The 23,130-nt window shown below is 56.4% G+C and overlaps 2 protein-coding genes across 19 annotated transcripts in view; one reads left to right on the top strand and one right to left on the bottom strand.

Moving 5' to 3' along the window:
• Positions 1–926, bottom strand: part of Setd1b (SET domain containing 1B, histone lysine methyltransferase) — a 24,738-nt gene extending 23,812 nt beyond the window's left edge. For both annotated transcript variants that reach the window (XM_047560647.1, XM_047560648.1), the window contains exons 1-2: positions 699–926; positions 59–246 (exon numbers count right to left, since the gene is read on the bottom strand). In XM_047560647.1, the coding sequence (XP_047416603.1) occupies positions 59–232 (174 nt within the window). In that variant the 5' untranslated portion in view covers positions 233–246; positions 699–926. The remainder of the gene's footprint in view (positions 1–58; positions 247–698) is intronic.
• Positions 614–23,130, top strand: Rhof (ras homolog family member F, filopodia associated). 17 transcript variants are annotated; one of them, XM_047560660.1, is made up of 8 exons: positions 614–1,737; positions 2,004–2,065; positions 2,160–4,796; positions 5,071–11,229; positions 11,499–11,586; positions 20,171–20,280; positions 20,365–20,499; positions 21,614–23,130. In XM_047560660.1, the coding sequence occupies exons 4-8, from the start codon at positions 11,086–11,088 to the stop codon at positions 21,776–21,778; spliced, it is 642 nt and encodes a 213-aa protein (XP_047416616.1). In that variant the 5' UTR covers positions 614–1,737; positions 2,004–2,065; positions 2,160–4,796; positions 5,071–11,085; the 3' UTR covers positions 21,779–23,130. The 17 variants fall into 17 exon arrangements, with proteins under 17 accessions (XP_047416616.1, XP_047416620.1, XP_047416622.1 ...); XM_047560664.1 differs by lacking the exon at positions 2,004–2,065 and having other exon boundaries at positions 1,722–1,737; XM_047560666.1 differs by lacking the exon at positions 614–1,737 and having other exon boundaries at positions 1,745–2,065; positions 3,134–3,239; positions 5,093–11,229.

Raw genomic sequence — 23,130 nt, 5'->3', positions numbered from 1 at the left:
CCTCCGGCGGCGCGGCCGGGGGGCGGTGGGGGCGGCGGGAGGCGCGCCGGCTACTCACCGCCAGGCTGAAATGCTGCCCATCGTAGCGGTACAGTTTATGATGCCCCTTTTTCAAAGCCGGGTCAATCATCAACTTGTAACTTCTCCAATGGTGGTTCCTCCTCTCGCCCGAAGGGCCGGGCTGCGGCGGGGGCTGCTGGTGGTGGTGGTGGGGGGGGTGACTGTTCTCCATGCCGTTAACCCAACCTGAAAACCAGCAAGTTGTTGTCGTCTCCGCCGCGGCGGCGGCCGCTTCTACACACACGCGAAAGAATCGGCTCGGCCGGCCCCCACCCCCTCCCACCTTACCAGCGCGCCCCGAAAGGAGCTGTCTCGCTGGCTCCCCCCAAAATGAGAATGGAGCGAGAGAATAACCCTTCCGGGAGAATTACGCGCCCGCCCGCTCGGCCACCGTCTCCGGGAGGCAGCGAGGGGCTCCCGGGGGCCCCCGGTGCGGGCTGGTGGGGCCCGGGGCGCCCGGAGGACGCGGACTCCGGCCCATGGTGCCCGCCCGGCCGCCCGGCGTGGCGCTCGCTCGCCCGCTCGGCCCGGCTCGGGCGCGGGGCTCGCGGCAGGCCTGGCGCCGCCCGCCCGCCCGGGCCGGGGGCTCGCGCCGCCCGGCTGCTGGCCGCGGCCTCTCCCTCCCCAGCCGCGCTTACATCCCCGCCGGGCGCCGGCCTCCCTGCGCCGCCAGCCAGTACATGGTGTCCCCCGCGGGAGCCGAGGCCGGGGCGGCCGGACGGGGGGCCGGGAGGGGGGGGCGCCGCCGCCGCGGCTGCCGGGCCCGGAGCTGCCGCCGCCGCTGCTGCTGCTGCTGCTGCTGCCCGGGAGGCGGCTGGCGGCGGAGGCTCGGCTCCCAGTAGCCGCACATCCCACAATACACCGCTAAGGAGCCCGACCCGAGCGCTCACCCTCCTCCTCTTCCTCCTCCTCCTCCTCTTCCTCCTCCCCTCTCCTTCCTCGCCGCTTCCCCAGGCACTCTCCCGGCGGCGGCAGCTGCGCCGCCAAAGCCCCGGGCCCCAGCGGCCCCCCACCCCTCACTCGCGCGCTCCCACACTGCCTCCCCCTCCCGGGGGGGAAGGCCTTTTAATTTATTTATTCTGCTGGGACTGAGGTGGGGGGCTTGGCTGGCGGGGGAGGGGGTCTCCCCTGGCTCTACCTCCCAAGACTGGGGCTACCCTCCGAGCCGCGGCCGCCACGGCGTGCGCCTCGGGCCTCCCAAACTGTTTCCAAACTGCCAAGACTGGAGGTGGGCGCGTGGGGACACGGGGAGAGGAGCCGAGTTTGGGGGAGGCGATTGTGTGTTTAGACGCTGGGAGCCGTGGGGAAGGCAGACGTCGACCTAAGGCGAGTTGCAATCGAGGTATCTCCGCTCCGGCTTCCTCTTCGGCCCGGCGACCCCCTCCCCCCGGAGCTGAGCTGGGGAAGGGAAACCAGGATTTTAACCACATTAGCATTCACGTTCCTGGGAGGATGCAGCCCTCGCCTGGACCTGAGTGATAGAAGCTATTTTCTCTGTTTTTATTTTTGGAGGGGAGCGCCCTGTAATTGTCCTGAACACATGCTTCTCCCCCCCCCCCACTGGCTCCAGCCACCAACGAAAGAGAGTCCCCCTTTTTTGCATTTATCTTTTCCTTCCCCTTTCTTTATTAAAGGTCCGGGAGTGGCGGTGACCAATCAGAGCGCGGCTTCCATTTTGTGAGTTCAACTCGGAGGCTCCCGGGCTTCGCGAGGACGCGTTTGCAGCCCCCTCTGCCTCTCCTCTCGGGCGGCTGAGGCGAACGAGCCGCCTCGTTGGGGCTTCGTGGTCGTGTATTTCATATTGGGGCTCTTTTCGGGGTTTGTAATTTGGCCGTGGGTAGGTAATTGGCTGGAGCAGGGCGGCAGGGCGCGGCAGCCAATCAGCGCGTGGCTTCTATAGGGCTTGAGTTATTAGACGCTGATCTCAAAACATCCTTCATCAGACACCAAGGAGAGGCCAACAGATGAGGGGAGCCATTTTTCTGCAATGGAATTAAATGGCCAAGTGGGTTTTTCCTTTGTTGCAAATGGGGAATGTTTTTCCTTTGACTCCACCATCCAGTTCAGGACGCCTGAATGTGTTTAACATTTGTCAACAGGCTAAAGGACTCACTATTGGAAGAATGAAGAAGACCTTTTAAAAAGATCTGGATTTTTCCTTATGACTTGGAATCCATCTTTGTCTTGTATAACTAGGTCATAGCACACCATTAATGTCAGCAGTTAACAGTTTTGAATTCCAAAAAACCTAAGTAAATGACATATTTAATTTTTTTCCTCTTTTTTTCTTGGGTGGGTGGGGGAGTTTGGAGCTGTCTTAATCTGTATTCTCTTTGAACAATAAATTTTTAAATATAGTTTCCTCTATTAAACACTTAAACCTGGCCATCTTATTAACTCCTTCTCTCTTTTTAACAAGGTAATGTTTTAAATGTCTAGTTTTAGGACTAGCGAAATGGCAGCTACCAAAAAAAATTGTGAGCAGTTGTTACTGTTTTAAATTTTTAAAAACCTTTTACATTGTAAGTACCCAATCCATTCTGTCCTTACGCAGTGCAGTTTTCATGTTAATGTTGGCTGAGATGTCCTTTAATTTTGCGAACCTTCATCTGCATGTATGTCTTTGTCTCTCTTGTCTAATAGAAGCCAGTTAAAATGCTTTTAGACGATTTTGCTTTTATAAAGCTAAGGTTTTTGGCTTCAAGCTTTTGAAAATGTTTACAGCAATAAATGCTAGTCAGCTTTCTTCCCAGTAACTTGTACACTTTCTTTGAAAATCGATCTATTTGAAGAAAAAAAGCTCTTGTTTTTCTCGTCTTGGTGGTGGTGGGGGGGGCGGTTAGCGAGAGAAAGGAAGACCTTCTCTTTGTGTAGAAAGACTAAAGCCGTCACAGGAAACTAGATTAAAACTGGAAAACAAGTCCTAGCTGGCTCGAGCCAAACACCAACGTTAACTCGGTGGTATTTTCTATGGTGGTTGGGATGGCTGTTGCGCCTTTTGCCTTTTGTTTGATTTGACTGTGTGTTTTCGCCTTTTGTCTCTTAATGACGATCACACCATTGCTATATCCAGAGCAGTAAACAGTCCTCAGCGAAGCCGACTTTTTGCCAACCCAACTCTGGAAAGTGCAGACGTGGAAGGAAGCAGAAAGTGCCATGAGAGTATACCTTACAAAAAGGTAACAACAACAAAAAAAGACAATACCATAAACCCAAATTTTCCCAACTAAACAATCAAAAAAATATTTTTTATAATAATGTCTCCAAAACCACCGCCCAGCTTCATCTTCTAGACTCCATGGCATCTGGTTGAGCGGGTAAGTAAAAAAAAAAAAAAAGAAAGAAAGAAAAAAAAAAGTGCCTTTTGCCCCTTCGAGGAAATGCTTTAGTGAGCAGGCCAAGGGCTGCAAATGTTTGGGAGCTGAGGGGAGAAGGTTTCTGGAACTTTGTGTTTGGCAGCCAGAGCGGAGAGCGGGGACGAGGAGGGTTCTTAAGACCCCTTTGCCTCTTCGGCCCCAGAGGCCAGAAGAGGGTCTCCCCAGCGACGCTCCGGCATCCTTGGAGCCGCCTGCGCTCGCCCCGCTAGCTCTCCCAGGTTTGAGCCCTGGTGGGGAGAAGGCATCGAAGTGCTTTGGAGACAGGGTCTCAAAAATCGGGGGAAGCTCCCCGCCCGCTCGACGGCCTCCTTCCCTCTTAATTGGGGGGGTTTGCACCCCGAAGCCGGCTTTTCGGGGCTCCAGGGCGCGCCTGCGCTTCCAAGGCGAGAAAGGACAAAAGGCCGGCGTCCATGTTGGCACCATGACGCAGCATCTCTCCCGCCTGCAGCCGGGCGCTGCCTGTCCTCCCGGCCGCGCTCGCTCCTCCCTCCCAAACACGAGTTTTATTTTCAGGTTTCGAGCAGAGCCGCGGGCTGGGCCGGGCTGCGGCTGGGGCTGCGGGCGGGCCCGGCCGGCAGGGCTGCGCTGGCTAATGGCGGCCGCTCTCCTCTTCCGTCCTCCCCCTGCTTCCCCGCTTGTCAGGCGCCCGGAGCCGGCGGCGGGCTCGCGGCCGGCCCGGGCCCGAGAGCCGGCAGTGCACGGCGCCGAGGGCGCGGGCCCGGGACGCCGGGCCCTTTTCGGGGGCCGCGGGCCTCGGGGGCGTCGCGCGCGGCGACTCCCGCGCTCGCCTCCTCCGGGCGCGGCGGCCAGGCGGGCGCCATTTCGCGCGCCGCCTGCGGCTCGGGCGGTGGCGGCCGCCGAGCGCCAGGCTGGAGGAGGGGAGGAGAGGTCTGGCGAGCCGCCGCCCGCGTTCCAGGCCGCCGGGGGCGGGGACCCGGCTCTCCGCAGCGGCCCGGGACTTGGAGGCCCACGCGGGCACGAGGAGGCCTAGCTACCTGGCCGGCTGCCGCGGCTCTTCCTCCCTCGCGCGCGGGAGCCAGTAGCAAAGGGCCACGGAGCCGGCCCGGGCGCGGAAGCCTCCCCGTGGCCCAGCCCTGACCCCCGGACACCCCCTGCCGCCCACCCGAGCTGGGCGTCAGGGCCCTGCCTCGCAGTCGTCCTTTGATAGCCGAGCCAGAGGGGCGGGTCTCCCCTTTTGTCCCCACTTGGGGCATCAGGCCCTTGCAGTGGCCGCGGACGCCCCATTTGGCCGTCCTGGGCACACCCCTCCGACCCAGCTCTCCAGGCTGGAGGTGGGGGTTGGGGCCTGGGAAAGCCGAGTGGGCCTCCCCGGGATCCCCCCAGCGCCTGGGCTCTAGGGTAAAGCCTCAGATCTCGGCCTTCCTGGGGGAGGGGATGCGGACGGGGCGGGCCTTTGGAAATGCAGATGAGTCGCCTCCTGGCGCTCGTCGCCCGGGCTGAACCTAGGTGACTCAGCCACCCCCACCCCCCATCCATTCCAGGGTGAGGGCCGCCCTGGCAGCTGGGAAGTGGGGGTAGCATTTGTGAGGTTCCCTTTCCGTCCAGAAGACCCTGTTGGTTTGCATTTGGCCAGTCAATTAATTCTCTGACACATGCTGGGGCTGCCTTACAGGCCCTGGGAATTCTTCCCTTAGGTTCTTGGCCGGAGAAGGGGTCATGTTTTGGTACCCCCCAGGGAGAACAATCCTGGACAGCAGGAGCAAGCCTAGTGTGACTGACAGTCCTCCCATTAAGGTAGGTGAGAGCCCTTTCCCAGGCTGTGAGGGCGATTTGGGGGGCTTTGGCATGAGGCCCAGGGAGGGTGAGTTGGGATCCCCAAACCCGCTGGGCTGGTTCTGCAGCCCCTCCCCCACACAGATGCCTCGGCTGTGTGTGTGAAATGGGCGGCCTGCTGGGTCCATCCAGCCCCGCCTGTCAGCTTCTGTTGTCAGGCATTTGGGGCGTGCAGCTCTGCCGAATTTAGCAGCTAACTAGAGGCTGCCCTTGCAAGTATTTCCCAGTTGTGTTTTTGTGGTGGGGGGAGGGCCCTGGCTGCTGCCTGGAAGCCCAGCAGTGCTGCAGTCCCCTCTTCTGGCCCCCAGTAAGGGGTGACAGTATGTGCCACCTCTGCTCTCTGGGTGCTAGGGAGGCGAAGAACTGACAGACGTGAGATCTGGGCCAGCTTTCCTAGAGGTTTCCTTGACTTCCCGCCCTTTCCAGAGTATCCTCCTGGCTCCCCAAAGGAGCAGGCATATGTAACCCGGTTTCTAGAATTGGACAGTGTGGAACTTTACCAACCATTTACCAGCTGTGACCTGCAGGGTCTCCGATCCCCATTTTCCCCACCACCAGACTGGATCAAGGATTCTCAAACTTGAGCAGGCACCAAAATCCCGAAGGAGACTTAAAACCGACTGTCCCTGGTCCTTGGATTTCTGGTTCAGATGGAGCATGAGAATTTGCACTTCTAACGAGTTCCCTGCTGATGCCATGTATTGAGACCCTCTGTGCTAGGCAACACCTGGGGCGTTGAGGTGCCACGTGCACAGCAGTTGTTCAGTGGGTGCAGCTGACCTCGGTTGCCTGCCCTCCTCGCCATCCAGGAAGCTGTCCGGCTGGAGATGGTGTGCTCCTTGATCCCTGGCCCCTGCTCCCAGGTGAGCTCTAGTTTGTGACTCTGACAAACCAATTGGGTCCAGGTGCCTCCTCTCTTGACCCCCCTGGCTTCAGGAGCAGCCCTGGCCTCACCCCAGTGTAAGGGCTAAACTGGCTTGGGGGAGCCTACAGGGTTTGTTGGAGGCCTCTTGGTGCTTAATCAAAGGAGACTCTAAGCAGCTGTGGGTTGGAATCTGGATGGTGCTGGTGACCTTGGGCGAGCGTCTCCCCTGTGAAATGACAGTAATGATGCATGCTGAAAAGGGCGGTGGGAGGATTAAGTGCGATTAAGGGGGCCGTCCTCCCCAGCCAGCTTCACACTACTCGGCCCTCCATTGTGATCTGGGTTGTTGCTGGGAGTGGCTGCAGGGTGGGGGCTGGGCCATCTCCAGCGCTCCTCCCCTGCCAGCCCACCTCCCGGAGCACGTGGGGAAGCCTCCAGGCAGAGTGGAAAATGCCTTCCCTAGGCAGGCAGCTTGCTGGTCTCTGCTGTAGACCGGGCTGCTGATAGCAGCCTGTGATAGGAATGATTTGGGGTAACCCACCAATGGCCCGGGAGAAGTGACTGGCCTACGGTTGGGAGGCCACTACTGGCTCAGCCTCCATGGGGTTCCAGGTGTCTTGACTCCCAGCCAGTGCTTGAGCCCATGGCACCCCGTCGCCCCAGCTGTCTGGGTTATTTTGGGCTCCCTCTGGTGCCAGCTGTCTGCTGGCATTACTGCCCAAGAGCTGTCTGGTTGGAAGTAGCCAGCATGGTGCTGTTTGCTCCTCCTGGCAAGGGTCAGCTGGGTCTCCAGTCCCAGATGAGCTGGCCTTGGTCCCTCTCCTTTGCTGGGTGTGGGGCTCCACCTCCTCCCCCAGCCCGAATGAAGGGAGAGGGTGAAAGTGTTTTGTGAAGTTGATGTGGTTCAGCTTATGCCCATGCCTGAGTCAGTTAAATGATAACCTCAGTGAGCACCCTCAGTCCACCTGGTCATTCATCCCTTTGGACAGAACCCTTATCCCCGGGGTCTTTACCTCTGCCTGATTCAGATGCCTGAATGATTTGTATCTTCCCCTCCCAACTGGTCTACAGCCAGTGCTTCCACCCCTGCCCTTGGACCCTTAGGAAGCAATTAGGTGCTAAATTATGGTCTGGATGTGATTCTTGGAAGGTAGAAATGTCCCAGAGCAACGTGGAAGGATTGTGCCTCTCCCTGCTTTCGACTTTCCTGTACCTCCCTCCCTCTTTCTCCTTTCTTTGTCCCCACCTCCCTTCTCCTGGGACTTGGAGGGGCGGGGCAATCTGGCCTCCGCTGTTCTGGCCGGGAGACGGGTGCTCCGCCCACCGGTCACCCAGCAAGCTAGGGGCGGGTCTGCTCCTGGCATGCGGAGAGAAAGCCACGCCAGCGGAAGGATTGCTAGGGCTGGGAGGTGGCTGGACTAACCTTACTACTGAGAGGCCAGTGTTCCGCCTCTTCCGGCCCTGCACCAGGAGCCCTGGTGCTGAATATGACCTTTCAGACCCTCGGTGTGGAGACCGAAGGCATCCAGCTGCTGGGCTGGGGAGAGGGACATCCCATCTTATCCGATCTCTGGACCCCAATGCTTTTTCCAGCCTTTTTGACCACCCTTTAAGTTCCTGCCTACGTGAACTGGAAGGGGAAGTTGAAGGATATAACCTTCTGAGTTCTTTCTAAATTTTTTTTAAAGAGAGGGATCTCACTTTGTTATCCAGACTGGCCTCAAACTCCTGGCTAAGTGATCCTCTGCCTCAGCCTCCCAAGTAGCAGGGACCACAGGTACATACCATCCTGGCTTCTGAGGGGAGCATTTTATACTCCAGAAGTGACCTCCCCTGCTCCCCAATGCTTATAGGCTGCTGAGGTCTAGAGGGAGTCCTCTGGCCACGTGGATAGACAGCCTGGTACTCCCAGGTACCCTGGCTTAGTCACCTGCCTTCTCTGGACCCTCAGGGAGCAGCTTAAAGCTCCTGTCTCTGGGCGGGGGGTGCTGGGGTCTTTATCTTCCACTGAGATCAGTGCTGTCAACCTTGGGGGTTAAATAATTGATGGTGCCTCAGAATACCCAGGGAAGCGGGTGCCCCATCCTACCCTGGACTGGCTGGATCTTGCCCTGAAAGACCACAGTGGATCAATGCCCCCCCACACCCCTACTCAGTTTCCCTGTTGGCTTCACTATGGCAGAGGTCTCCTTGTGACCACAGAGGCCACCTGGTATCTCCCTGGGACTTCTGTGTCCCCCAGCTCTTGCAGCAAGAACCAGCCTAAAGACTTGTTTCCCTTCTAAAACTCTCCAGGAATTCCTGGTGAATAGGAGATTGACACGGGTCTGGGTCCTGAGAACATCTTGCAGGTGAGGCAGCAAGCCTCCTGGGTGAGTGTGCCTGGCTTCACAGCTGGCCTAGCCTGGCCAGTCTCCCCTTAGGAAGCTCTGAGCAGCTGGCTGGGCTCCTGGGTATTTTTAGCTACATATCCAGCCCCACCATTACCATGAGTCCCGGGTCCAAATCAAACACGCTCCAGACTGGATGGGGCTGGGGCTCTGCCAGCCTTCTGACCAGGCAGGGGTGGGTGGGTAGGCAGTCTGGGGCCTGTGGCAGCTGTTCTCCCTGGGTCCGGGCAGGGAACACTGGTGTTTGCTCCTTTCCTCCCTTGAGTTGTGTGCAGGCTTGCTCTGTCACAGAGATCGTGGCCACATTTCTAGGATGAAGAGTGGAGACCATGGATACTGAGGTCTGAGGATTTTGAGGAATGTCAGGAGCCCTCCCATGGTGTGTGGTAAACCAGGTTTCATGAGCCTAAGGGAATTCTCAGATCCCTTGCCAGTAGGCGGTGTCCCTCTCTTCCTGGCCCCATCTTTCAGTGAGCTTCAGGGTCCTGGGTGCAGCACCAGGCCCGAGATAGCCAGAGGTGCGAAGCCTGGGGTCCCTGCAAAGGTAAGTGGTCCCTCTTCCCCTGCGCAACCTTAGGGTGCCAACTGAGAGATGGCCCCAGCTCCAGCCCTTCCTCACCAGCACACCATGGCTCCTTCCTGGTCGCCCTGGGATAGCTCTGGCCTACTTGTGGTTGGACTCCTCCCTTGCTTAGGAGCCTCCTTCCAATACCCACCTTGAGCCTGGCAGTCAGGCCCTCCAGGTTGAACCCCTGTTACCTGGACACCTATGTCCTAGTGGTCTTGCTTCCCAGCCACTGCAGAACCAGAAACTTTCCTAGTTATAGTACATTTGCCCAGTCAGGGCATCTGGTATACCATCCAACACTGTCCAGCTTAGTTCAGATGCCAGCCACCTCAGCCATCCCTGGGCCCTTGGTTGTGCTCTCTAAATTGTTCACACCTCCCAAACCCCATTGACTGCTTCCCCCAAGACTGAGCTCTTGGGGAGGCAGGAACACAATTGCCTCTCAATAAACATGTTGCAAAAAAGGAACGGATGAGTTGCTGTAAATTTGTCTAGGGAGTCCTTGACCCAGAAGATGCTTCTCTACCCTGTGTCAGGAAGGGTTTTCCACCTAACACCCTGGGTGGGTGCTGGCCCGCCCTCCCTGGCTCTGGCTGTTGTCTTGGTTTCCACAAGCAGTTGCTGCTGCCCTCTGGTGGTCAGAACTTGCCTAGCACCTGCTGGAACCAAACTAGCACTTATGGAGCACCTAGGTTGGCAAGTTACCATTTACCTCCACGGAGTGAGATTTACTTGACTTTCCTTGAGAACTAGAAAATTAAGAGTCTTCTAGGCGTGGCGAGGGGCAAGAACATCCTGAGTTCTGCCAGCTTATCCTTGAAGAAACCATGTCATTTGCCACACACACCCCAGTGATGCTGCTCAGAGTTTTATTAGACATGAGCTTTACCTACCCCAGCAGGGAGGACCACACTCATTCGACCGTGCCCCAGTACTACTAAGGATAGCTTCCACGGGTCCCTTTGCCATCTCTGACCAGGCCTCGCTTGAGTTGGGGAAGTCAGCTCACGGTAACACGAAGGGATGGCCACAAGTGATCTCAGCCAGCTATCCTGATAGTACCTGCATGTAAGCTCTTGACCAACAGTGGTTTTGATCAGGGGATGGGAGGGGTCCTGGGGTGATGAATGTGAGGCTTCTTGGCCAGAACATTTCATTACCTTTCTTGTGGGACCTCGTCCAAGTAGGTCTCCCTTGGCTTGCCCCTTCCCGAACCACGATGTCTTGCTTTAGCTCCTGCGGGAAGGAGGCGATTGTCCACGAGTTTGGGTACTAACCCTCGAAAGCCATTCACCTGCGGCCTGCTCCAAAACCTCGCCCAAAAGAGGGCGCCACACCTCCCTGTAAGACCTAGGGATGTGGAGGGAGTTGGATCACTACTGTTCCCCACTGCTAACCTGCAAACGCACCAAGGTCCCTTGAGGGTCAGAGCCATCCTAGGTGAGCAGACATGATCCCTGTGCCAGTAGCCTACCGGGCACCACCGTAGCTACATCCTATGGGGAAACAGGCCAGAGGCCAACTTGAGCCATGCTACATAGCCGGAGCTGGGGCAAAGCTGGGGACTTACCCCAGAGCTTGAAACCGGGACTCCCAGAACCGGTGCTAGGGATACAACGCTCCAATCAATAAGTTCCTGGCCGAGGGGGGCGGCGAGATGGCCAATCAGAGGGTCCTCGCCAGAAAGGCGGAGCCTGCCAATCAGGGGTGCGGATTGTGGAGCGGCGGAAAGGATCTGGCCTTGCCCGCGGGGACCACGCTGTGATGCGCTGGGGTGGGAGTGGGAACTGCGAGCCGGCGAGCACCCCGTTTCTCAGCTACCTCAGTTTCCCTGGGATTTGGAAGTGACCCAGGGCCAGGACCACGACAGAAAGGAAACGAGCAGAAGGTGGGCTTGGGAGGCTGCCTGGCGGAGGTGGCGTCGGCTCGGGGGCGGGGCCTCCTTGGCTCCGCCCTGCAGCCCCACCCCCGCAGCGGCAGCTCAGCCTGGTTTGCCGGGCGCGCAGCCTCTAGTGCTGCTGGCTCCGGGCTATGGACACCCCCGGGGCCGGGGCTCCGGCCGCCACCGCGGCTCCGCGCCCGGGCAAGAAGGAGCTGAAGATCGTAATCGTAGGTGACGGCGGCTGCGGTAAGACGTCGCTGCTCATGGTGTACAGCCAGGGCTCCTTTCCCGAGGTGAGGACCGCCGGTGGGTGGGAGGGGCTTGGGACCACTGGGAGTGAGGGACGTCCTCAGACCGCGCCCCAAGCCTCAACCCAGGGGCCCCCGAAGTCCGGAGCTTCTAGAGGGGGCTGCCACCCCGGGGTACCCCATGGGAATTCCAGAGTCCAGCGGGTTGTGGGGCACTGAGCTGCAGGGGGTGAGGTTGGTAGGCAGTGGGGGTTCAGCCGGACCCTGGGCCCCCGCCGCACCCCTTAAAGACCCCCCTGCTCTTTCTCCTACAGCAGTACGCCCCGTCGGTGTTTGAGAAGTACACGGCCAGCGTGACGGTGGGCAACAAGGAGGTGACCCTGAACCTCTACGACACGGCCGGTAAGTGCCCCAGCCAGCTCAGGTTGCTCTCCAGGGGTTTCCCCGCTGGGGCATCCCGGTCTGGCAGCCCCTGCCCAGCCCTGCTGCTCCATCAGACCCGGAGGCAGCCCAGGGCTGCTGGCTGTGCGGCTCGGGCTGCGAGCCCTCCCACCTGTAAACGGAGGTGATAGAATGAGGTGACCTCCTAGGCCACCCTCCCATGGTTGTGCTGAGAGCCCCCTCCCGTCTCCTGGCTTGTTTCTCTCCCGTGGTTCTAGAAAACGTGGGCAGTGCTCTGCCTTCCGTCGTTCCAGGATTTCATGAGTTTCTTGCTGTGGTCTCTTGAAGATTCCGTGGGCCACAGATTTGAGTCCCCAGGGATTCTCCCAGCTGCCTTTCTGAGTCCTGTGATTCTGGGATACTCAGTTCCCCATCTGAGCTGGGTTCCAGCAAGCTGTGGCTGGCAAATCTGTGTCTGTGTCCCTGGATTTGGGGATTCCGTGGACTGGATTTCCTGGTACTGGAAATCTGTAGCTACAGTTGACTTTGTGCTTTCCTGATTTTTCTCAGGGGGGAAAACCAGACAGCTTAAGAAAAGGAACTGAGGAAGAAACAGAGTTCTAGAAAACATAGGCCCCAAATAAGGCTCTGTCTGCCACCTGCAGCTTCTCAGAGGGGTGTATGATTTTCTGGCGTTGAGTTGGGGGATGGGAGAAACACAGGGAAAAGACCCTGCTTGTTTCTGGGCGTCATCAACATTGGGGAGCAAAGGTTGGGATCCCCAGGTGGAGCCTCACCCAGCTCTGTGACTCAGTCCTCAGTGACCTGGGTGGAACTGTGTCACCAAGTGTCCCTTCCCCTGCCTACCCAGCTTTGTGCGTGTGAGGTGAAGTCTCTGACTGACTTTGGATGAAGCCAAAATATAGACATCCCCCTTGGAGAGGGGTGCCCCTGGTCTGGACCTCTCCCCTATTCCTGCCTGGAGCCGGCTTTGCTTGTAGGAGTGCCCCACCCCTACAGTAGCCTCTGAGGATCCAGGCTTTTGGATGAGGGCCTTGCAGGGCTGCCAGAGTAGAAGCGTGCCTCCAGGCCTAGGTGAACCAGGAAAGCCAGAGGAGCTCCCACGGCAGGGTCCAGAGGGCAGACATCTATCTGTCTGGGACATGTTTTCATTTTCACATTTGTTGTCTAGGCTCCAGGGATGGGCAGGGCTATTAACCCCACTCTGTGGGTGAAGTGCCCGGGGAGGGGGGAAGCCCTTGCTAGCAACCTGAGGCTCTGGGAGAGGAGAGGGGAGTTTGCGCTCTCCTCCCTCTAGCAGGCCTTTCCTGTTAGATCCCGGAGTTCCCTGTGCAGGGCAGCCTCCCGCATCAGACCAGGAACAGAGACCGCTTCTAGTTTCTGGCCTTATCCAGAGAAAGATGCTCACAGAATACCTCAGAGTAGATTGTCACATGAAGGTTCCAGAAAGTTGCTTCTTGGTGGTAGAGTTTGTGACCAGAGACCTTTCTGGAGGGATGGAGGGAGTGCCTGTTAGCTGTCATTAGAAGCTTGTGGCCACTGTGCAGTGATGGTCCTGTCCACAGCTTCCTGCCACCTGTTTTGGAGTTAGACCAGGGCTCACTTGCTGTGTTTTATTAGGGACGTCCAGGCCTCAGTTTCCTCATCTGTCATCAGGGCTAAGAAGATTATGAGAATTAAATCAGACTAATACGATGTGTGGCACTTAGCACAGCGGCTGGCTCTGAGGAAGGTACATGTTGTCACTGGGATTTAATTAAATCCTCCTGATGGACCCAGGACCTGAGAGCTCTGTGCTAGCCCCTAGGCCCAGTTGTACTTGGGACAATCATCTTCCTGGCAAGACTCTTACAAGCAACAGAAAAGCCGTGCTGCGATTATATCCTCCGTGAATGTGGGGAGCCAGGGAGGTGGCCTCACAATCAACATGGTGGACCAAGGAGGGATGCTCAGTGGGGAGGGAATCTAGCTGCTCCCTCCAGGGCAGCCACTGTGACCGGGGAAGCCCTGCTGGTGGGAGGAAACTCCCTGGTTGGTGAGGACAGCAGGGATGAGCCCAGGTCATTCCTCTTATTTCCTCTTATGTACCGAGTGCTTGTCCCAGAGGCAGCTCAGGAAGTGACTGTGGAATGGATTAACAATACACCTGAATGTTGGTGATAGTTCAGCTCTACTTCGGGGAAGGAGCATGGATATTGGGAGAACTGGGCAGAAAAGCCTGGCCAGGTGATCACCTAGAGGAAGGTGGAGGCTAAGGAGGGGAAGGGAATGGCTGAGCTAGAGAGGAGTCTAGTAAATGTTGTAAAAAGTTCTAGAACCTGAAGGGTTCGCTGTGGTGAGGGAAGGAGGCATCTTCCCCATCAATGGTGATCAAAGCTTTGGGAATTGGGTGGCCCCAGGGAGGCAGAATTTCTTCACACGCCTGACCAAGTGACAGCTGTGGGCGGTGCCGGGACCTTGCCCACAGGGCCCGCATGCAAGGCCAGTCTGGCTGCCTGTCTCCCTCCTGCGGAAGCAGTTACAGACACCCAGCAGTTTAACAGAGCACCCAGTGCTCAGAGGTGGAGAGTGGGTGGGGCCCAGAGCGCCCATTGCTCCAACAGCCTAGCTCCACCCTGACATCCTCAGAGACAGGAAGCTGTGGTGAGGCCTGAAGGTTCCCAGGCAGAGGGGTGGCAGGGCCAGGGGGGCTCAGACACCAACTAGAGACTGCACTCATGGGCCTGGGGACAGGATCCAGGGTTAGAGGGGCACAGAGCAGGGAGGGAACCTGAGATGGGAACAGTAGGAAAAGAGGGGGACAGAGGATCTGCTAAGAAGAGGAATCAGAGACAAGAGGAGTGCTGTGGAGCCCGGGGGCAGGCCAGAGCTGGGGACCAGTCAGAACATGGTTCCGGCTGAGGATCAGGGCTGCCCCAGCTACTCCTGTCTCTAGGGAGGAAATGCAGGTGGGTGGGCCCCAGCAGAGCTAGTAGGAGTGGGTTCCTCCTCTTGCAGCTTCCCCTTCTCAGGCTGTCTGCACCCCTCCCTGACCAACGCCCTGGACAGAGCTGGGAACCACCTGCTCTGTGCATGTCCTCCAGCAGATTTGGGGACAGCCATGTGGCACGGTGACACTCTTTCTCTCCTCAACCCAGCTTTGAGCATTAGTGACGCCTGCCCCGGAAAGAGGACTACAGAGGTGCGGAGCCCCATCCCACACAGGAAGTACCCCCAGGTTGGGTGAGAACCTCACTTCTAGCCTGTCCCACACTGACTGTGGGAAAATGGGTGGTTTCAAAGGAGCCTGGACCCAGAGACCTTTCCTCATGAGAAACAAGTGCGTCCTTTTGCACAGGACCCTGAGACGTTTTAACCGCCAAGCCCATCATGGAGGCCAGGTGGCAGCCCTGCATGACCAGGCAGGTGACTTGGTCCCTGTAAGTCTTGGCATCAGTATGGGCAAAATGGCCGGGAAGTCCCCTAAAATTGTGGCTCTTAACTTCCCCCAGAAGTTTCTACTTCAGTAGGAACCACTGCAGCAGTCTCTCACCTCTGGCTGGCCTTGCATGGCCGACAGGTCAGCTGAGGCCCAGGAAAGGAAGGTGCCCAGGTCCTGGAGTGTGCATTCCACCCCCGCCAGGGAGGCAGGGGTCAGCAGCTCACAGAAGTACCTCGTCTGCAGCCCTGGGCCCTGTGAGAGGCGCTCACGGAATCCGAGGAAAAGCTGAGTTGGGTGGAGTCAGGCTGGGAAGGCAGGCTGGAGGAGGCTCTGGGGCTTGGGCTGTCTGCCTGTCTCCTCCCAGAGTCCCTCTTTCTTTCTTTCTTTCTTTTTTTTTTTTTTTTTTTTCCCCCAATCCCTGGTCAGGGGCACTTGACCCCTGGGTCACATGCCAGCCCTCTTTTGTGTTTTATTTAGAGATAGGGGCTCAGTGAGTTGCTTAGGGTCTCACTTTTGCTGAGGCTGGCTTTGAACTCTTGCTCCTCCTGTCTCAGCCTCCCAAGCTGCTGGGATCACAGGCATTTGCCTCCACACCCGGCAGAGTCCCTCTTTCTTGAGATGACTGTATCTGCAGCGGTGTTTCCTCACCTGGTCAGGGCTGGAGGGGGTAGGTTGAGACTTATTCCGTGCCTTCTGGGGTGGGCTGAGAGAAAGGCACCTGTATAGTCCTCTATAAAGCTTCCCCTTAGCTGGGTGACTTTGACAAGTTACTTCAACTCTTTGAGCCTTGGTTTCTCTGTCTGTAAAATGGGGATAACAGTAGTGTCTACCTTGTAGGGTTGTGAGAAAAGCTGAGGTCATGCAGGTAAAGGACTTTGGACAGGATAAGTGTTCATGGATGACAGCTGTCATTATTAACCACCCGTATGGTCGCTATTGCCAAAGCAGACCTGCTTTTCACATGACCATTTTGCAGATGAGGAAACTTGAGGGCCAGGAGTTCATTCCTAGAGGTGAAGATTGCCTGAGAGAGCTGGTACTCTTGAGTGACCTGCAGGCAGCTGACCTGGGCACTGGGGACTGAGCTGGTGTCCCAGTTCACAGGGTGTCTGCCCCTGACCCTGACAGAGGCCCCCTCAGCCACATGGGCTCTTACTGGACAGAGCCTTCCCTGCCTGGCTTACCCCTGGGTCACTGCTTGAACTGACACAAGCTGGAAAGGGAGATGCCCTTGTGAGCAGGCAGGGGAAATGCCACAGTGAGCAGTAGAGAGAGACAGCCCGTGCTCAGGGGCAGACAACAGAAAAGAGAAGAAACCGGCACGTCAGGTGGCCATTCGTGCTGTGAACCAAACACAGCTTCTGCCACAGCAGGCCAGGCTGCCAAGGAGGCTGCCATTGCAGGGTGGTCGGCAGGAAAGGAGGCGGCCAGCCAGGCTGGAAGGGGGGCAGCAAGAGCAGCGCCCCGAGCGGATCAGCTGGGTGACCGCTCCCCGCCCTTGTGGTCAGACTTCCTCCTGCAGCCTGGCTGCCACCCCGACATCTCCACCGAGACTGTTCCTCTGTCACCGCAGCCCATCGTTGCTAACCCACTGGGCACACTGCAGCCCTCATCTCTGCTGCCTTAGACAAGAGCCGAGCCACTTCAGGAAGCAATCAGCCAGTATTTCCTGGATGCCAGGAATTATTTTAAGGACAGACACGGTCCCTGCCCTCATGTGTGCACCGTCTATAGGGCAGACAGTAAACAAGTCAGTTTCGAAGGACGGCGGTGGGCCGTCAGGGGCCTGGTTAGATACGACCTCGAAGGAAAGGCCTCTCGGAGCAGGTGGTGTTCCAACCCAGGGTGAGTCCGCCCTGGAGAAAAGGGGAGGAGAGAAAGGAGGGGAGAGGGCCCGAGTGTCCTTGGGCCCCATGTTATACCACTGGCTCCCTCCTGCAGAATTTCTAGAACCCACTGTTAAGTCTTAGAGGCCCAGAACGGTTTTTTTTTTTTTTTGGTGATAGGAATTGAATCCAGAGGATCTCTACCATTGAGCTACACCCCCAGCCCTTTTTTATTTGTATTTTGAGGCAAGGTCTCCCTAAGTTGCCCAGGCTGCAGTCCTCCTGCCTCAGCCTCCATAGTTGGGTGGCATGCACCACCATATCCAGCTCCAGAGCCTGTTTTGGTATAATACAAAACCAGACAGCATTCATTTGTATCAGCAGAAGGAATATTTCATTTGGAATTTCACAAACTGGGTTGTTCACGGATTGAGTGACTTTGGGCAAGGCACTTGTTTATCTTTCTAAGAAATGGGAGGATAGGCCTCCTCCTGGATCTGTGACCACCCACAGGTTCCTAAATTCATTGGTGCTCAAGTCCCTGGTGTAAAACGGAGCAGTATTTGCATATAATCTATGCACATCCCCCATAACTTTAAATCATCTCTAAATTACTTATAATACCTCATATAATATCAGTGCCATGTGAAGAGTTGTTATTGTTTAGGGAATAATGATAATTTTAAAACTCAGTATGCATTCAATACAGATGCATTTTTTTTCTGACCATTTTCTAACCAAGGTTGTTTCTGTGGATAGGGGGCCTGACACGCGGAGGGCTGACTTTGCCATCATATTGACTTGTAGCGGAAGGATTTCTTTATCACCTGTAGACAGAAGCACTCTAGAAACTGTGTGACATATGAGGTGTATTATGAAAGTAGAAGTAGAGAGTAGGCATGAAACCTAAAAAATAAAATAATATAGTCTGAATGTTTACCAAAAAAAATGCATGAAGAAAATGAGGGAAAGGGGGCTGGGGCTGGGGCTCAGTGGTACAGCGCTTGCCTGGCATGTGTGAGGCTCTGGGTTCGATTCTTAGCCCCACAGACAAATAAATAAAATAAAGGCCCATCACAACTAAAAAAATTTTGTTTTAAATGGGGGGGAAAAGAAAGCAATGAGGGAAGAACATCCCAGGTGTTGGGGACAGTAAGCACAAAGGTTCCAAAGCACAAGAGCTTGGTGGGCTTGAGAAACGGAGCTGGTGGCCTGGATTGGACTGCAGTGGGCAAGCAGGTATGGAGGGAGACCAAGTTGGTCAATGGGTGCCAGGCTGTGTGGACCCCATTGGGTTTGGATTTTATACAAAGGACAGTAGGGAGCCATTGAAGGTGTTTCTGCTGTGGAGAGGGGGGCAGGATCTGATTGGTGCTTTAAGATTGCTCCAACAGCCAGGTGGAGAATGGGTTCATCAAGGGCTGCGGGCGACCAGGGCAGAGAAGGCTTGCAGAGGATGGTTCTGGGTGGAGCGGGGACGGCTGGCAAGCAGTAGAGCCCGCTGTCAAAGACTTTCTGGAATGACGGGGATGCTCTCTACCTGACCCACCTGTTGCGGTGACCACTGTCCCTGGGTGGCAGCCAATCACTTGAAATGTAGCTAGTGCAACTGAGAAACTGAATTCTTAAATGTTAATTTGCGTTTAAATAGCCAGATGGAGCAGGTGACAGCCCTATGGCACAGCACAGGTTAGAGGGACGTGGACAGAGGTTAGGACAGGGGATAGTTTGGGGACACGTGTGGAGCAGCATGCTGGATCAGTGTCCCCTGTGTCCAACAGCTTCCTGGTGGGGCTTGGACTCACCACCCCTTCTCCAGGGCGACAGGGACTTTGGTTGAAGGACACTAGGCACAGTCCTGGCCCAGTCCTAGTCACAGCCATGGCTTCCATTCACACTCTCATGACCCCCGTGCATTGGTGCGTCGGCTGGGGTCAGTCCTGTGAGGCAGGTTTTATTAAGACACCTGTGTTCCAGGTGGGGAAACTGGTGCCCACGGGTGACCTAAGTCAAGGTCACGTAGAAGTGAGAGGCAGCTGGGATTTGAACTCCTGTCTCCTCTGTCTGTAGTGCCCAGGACCTTCAGCACTGTGCTGCAGTGGAGCTGGCTGAGGGCCTTCAGGGTCCGCGGGTGAAGGGGGAGCCAGAAGAGAGGGTGACTAGGGGGCGTGGCCTGGCTGTGCTCCGTGGAGAGACCACTTGTCCTGAGAGGACTTTGGCCGGGAAGGAGCGGAGGGCAGACCAGCACCATCAGGGCACCCCTACCTGTGGGGTAGGTAGGGCGATTCCTGGGCCTCCACATCCTTGTTCAGTGGAAGGACATCACAGAACCTTTCTGCAGAAAGTTGCTCATGAGCCTTTAACTTCTCACTGTGGAAATTTTGAAAAAATACCAAGGCATTAGGACCAAGGAAGATGCATAACCCTGGCCAGCTCCTGGACTAGGAAAAATATAAAGGACATTATTGATGAAATGGGCAAACTCTAACAAGGCCAGAGTACAGGGTCAGTGTGGCTTCCTGGGTTTGACATCACAGGTAAGAGAAGCCTCTGTTCTTAGGAAATTACTTCTCAGCTCTTGAGGGGTAAAGGCTAGAATATCTGCAATTACCTCTCACTGGTTCAGAGACAAAAGTTTATACATAGATAGAGCAAGTGGAGTAAAATGTAAACACTGTGAATCTGAGTAGGGAGCGCTTTACAACTCTTTGTTGCAATTTTTTTGTAAATGGAAACTATCAGCATAAAAAGTTACCCCCAAACTTTAAAAAAGCCTAAGAATCCAGCCATGCAGAAGGCCAGTTTCTGTGTTCTGATTCCCCTGGGGTCAGGGAGTGTGGACGCCAGGATTGTTCCCTACTCCAGGTGGGCCCGACATACAGCTGAATGACAGAGGCTGCAGGGCCGCGGGTGCTGCTTGCTGGTACTTCCATCAGCCCCCTGCCTCCCGGCATCTCCACGCACAGGCAGCGGAAGCCAGCCAATCACCACAGAACCAAGGAGACTGGAGGCTGAAGTCCGCGCAGGCTCTGGGCCTCGAGAGCCACCCCCTCCCCGGGCCCCCATGGGTCTGAATCTCAGGGATGGGGGCTCCAGAGTTTAAACCTTCACCCTGAGCGTTGGGCAGGGGAAGTGCACAGAGCGCCTCCCAGTTTTTCCAGCAGTCAGCCCAGCTCTGAGCACTGCCTGGGTTTGTTCTCGTGTAATCTACTGCCCCATTCTATGGAAGAGGAAACTGAGACCTAGAGGTCACCCCCGCCCCACTAATGGAAGCCTAGACAGGGGGCTCCAGGCAGACAGAGATGTGTACCTGCCTGATGACACCCTCTGGTTTCAGGGCAGGAAGACTACGATCGGCTGCGGCCCCTCTCCTACCAGAACACCCACCTTGTGCTCATCTGCTATGATGTCATGAACCCCACCAGCTATGACAATGTCCTCATCAAGGTGAGGCCCCCAGCCTGTCTTTGGGGTTAGGGCCATGGAATCAGGACAGCTCCAGCCTTGATGCTCTGCCTCCTCCTTCCACAGTGGTTCCCTGAGGTCACACATTTCTGTCGAGGGACCCCCATGGTGCTCATCGGCTGCAAGACAGACCTGAGGAAGGACAAGGAGCAGCTGCGGAAGCTCCGGGCAGCCCAGCTGGAGCCCATCACCTACACACAGGTGGGCCAGGGGCCAGGGGCCCTGCACGCGACCATGGCAGAAAGCCCTCCAGACTTTTGTCCTCTGTAACTGGGGTACCTTAGTGGACTTGCTGGGAGCTGAAGCAAGCAGGAGTCTAAGAATAATTTTTAAAAATATTTTTAGTTGTGGATGAACACAATACCTTTATTTTATTTATTTTTATGTGGTGCTGAGGATGGAACCCAGTGAGTCACACATGCTAGACAAGTGCTCTACCACTGAGCCACAACCCCAGCCCTCTGAGAATAATTTTAAAAGCTTGATAGCTCATAGATCTGAAACACACTGCATTACGTGTGCCATTTAATTCTTACATCTCTGAGGCAGGTTCTGATAACCTCCCTCAGTTCACAGGGTAGAAACTGAGGCCCACGGAGATTAAACAACCTGCCCAGGGTCATGTGGCAGCCTGAAGTGGAGTCAGGATACGGTCCCAATCGCTGAGGACCGAGAGTCTGCTCTCTCAACCTCCATCCTGTCGTGTCTACCCAGGGCGACCAGGAGTGCAGTTCTTCTTAGAACTCCTCTACAGCCTCTGAGAGTCAGGGGCAAATCCAAACCTTGCAGTTTTGGGGGTGAGACATGTGAAAATAATTAGAATAAAAGGAACACAAAAGAAAATTTAATAAAGAAATTTTAATAAAAGGAATAAGCTTAATAATGACTAATTAATTTTAAAAAGTTTTTTGTTTGTTCCTTTGGTTTTAACTCACAAGCTTAGTGGTTTAATTGTGTTTTCAGAGTAGAGAAGGGAGAGAGGTGCCTAGGAGGAGGGACTTTCTGTCTTGGGGCCACCCAGCCTTCCTCATGGGCGGGAGAGACACCCCCAGCCCCACCTCAGAATCCAGCCCGCCCTCTGCCTGAAGCTGGAGAGGCTGGGGTGAGGCAGTGCCGGGCTTCTCCCAGGAGCAGCAGCCAGCGGGGTTACCACACGGCCCCAAGTTCCATCCACACACGCTGGGGCCCTGGGGTGAAGGGACAGGGGTCCAGCCAAGGCCCCCACCTCTGAAGAGGGCCCAAGCCAGCCCCAGCCCCCGAATCTCTGCAAGCCCCCACTCCGGGCTCCTCATCTAATGGTGCCTCTCCCACTCAGGGGCTGAACGCCTGTGAGCAGATCCGAGCCGCGCGCTACCTGGAGTGTTCCGCCAAGTTCCGGGAGAACGTGGAAGACGTCTTTAGAGAAGCAGCCAAGGTGGCCCTCAGTGCTCTGAAGAAAGCCCAGCGGCAGAAGCAGCACCGGCTCTGCTTGCTGCTGTGACCAGCGCAGTGGCCCTCAGGATGGGACTAGCAGGCCGGGACCCAGGCCTAAGAGACCCCTAGGATTCTGCCCTGCCCCAGCCCTGCAGCATGTGGGACCTCAGGCTGCACTCTCAGAACATTCTGGAACTCTCTCCTTTCCTGTGAACTCACCTTCAGGCTCACATTGAGTGTAGGGGTGAATGAGGGAGCTGGTTACATGTCCCTCTACCCTGGAACCAGCTTTTGTTCCCAAGACTCAGGAGGGCCCTGTCACGGTCTCCCCCATATGCGTCCCCTTTGCACACCCAATTCATGCTTTACTTAGGACTTCACGCGGGTAAGCGTGGATCTGGCACCACGCCACATGGGTGCCCCAAGCCCGCTGCACCCATGTCGCCCGCCTCCCTGGCCTCCCAAGATAGGCATGGCTGCATCCTCCACCTCTTCCTTCTTTCCCCCAGGACTTGGGGGCCATCACAGGACCAGGGCTATCAAGAGAGCACAGACCACAGCCCTGGAAGTGAGACTGGCACTAGACCCTCCCTCCTCGTCTTCTGTCCCACACAGCGGAACTCAGCCTTTAGATTGGGCACCATCACATGTGCCCAGGGGGAGAAGAAACAATCTCTCAAAAGGCCAGATGCCCTGGGCCACCCCCTGACCCCTGCTCCAGGTCTTACCTCTGGACCACACTCGCACCCCATTAGGGGCTCGGCATGGAAGGTGCCCGGGAGACCTCCGTTCTCCCCGGGACTGTTTCCCATCTGCAGGAGGCCAGGATCCGGCCACTTAAATAGACTTCCCACATGCCCCTCACAGCCTCTGCTTGTGTCAGGGTGTGGAGCTCAGAACTGCCCATCCTGGTCCCCTTCGAGAACTGACATGATCAAACCCCCTGCCCACACAGGCCCACAGACTGCCTGTGTCCCTGCCAGCCATCTGCCTAAGTCCTGAACCTTCCAGAAGGTCTGAGTTTGGGGGTCCAGGACTTTGCAAACAAGTTCTGCAGTGGCTCTAATGCTTGAGACAGAGCTGCGCGGTCGTGAGTGGACCTGAGTCAGTGTTCCCGAGGTGGTACCAGGATTTTGGCTGGCATCTGCTCTGCCCAGTACTGCCTGCCTCAATCCCTTCCAGGGAAGTCAGGGTGCCAGTGAAGGAGACTTCTGAAAACCACCCCAGTAGGTACCCAAGGCCCTGCTGTCCCTGGGGAGTCACCCAAAGACCTCTCGCTCTCTCAGAATCCAAGGCCTTATGGACACATGATGGTTTAGGGTGGAGGTCAGCAAACTGGCCTACAGGCCATATCTGGCGACTACCTATTTTTATAAATAAAAGTTTTATTGGCACAGCCATACCACTTGCGTACACGCT

This window comes from Sciurus carolinensis, chromosome 8, assembly GCF_902686445.1.
Source record: "Sciurus carolinensis chromosome 8, mSciCar1.2, whole genome shotgun sequence".
NCBI lineage: Eukaryota > Metazoa > Chordata > Mammalia > Rodentia > Sciuridae > Sciurus > Sciurus carolinensis.
The sequence above is the reverse complement of the archived record's forward strand: the minus strand, read 5'-3'. Positions and strand labels throughout refer to the sequence as shown.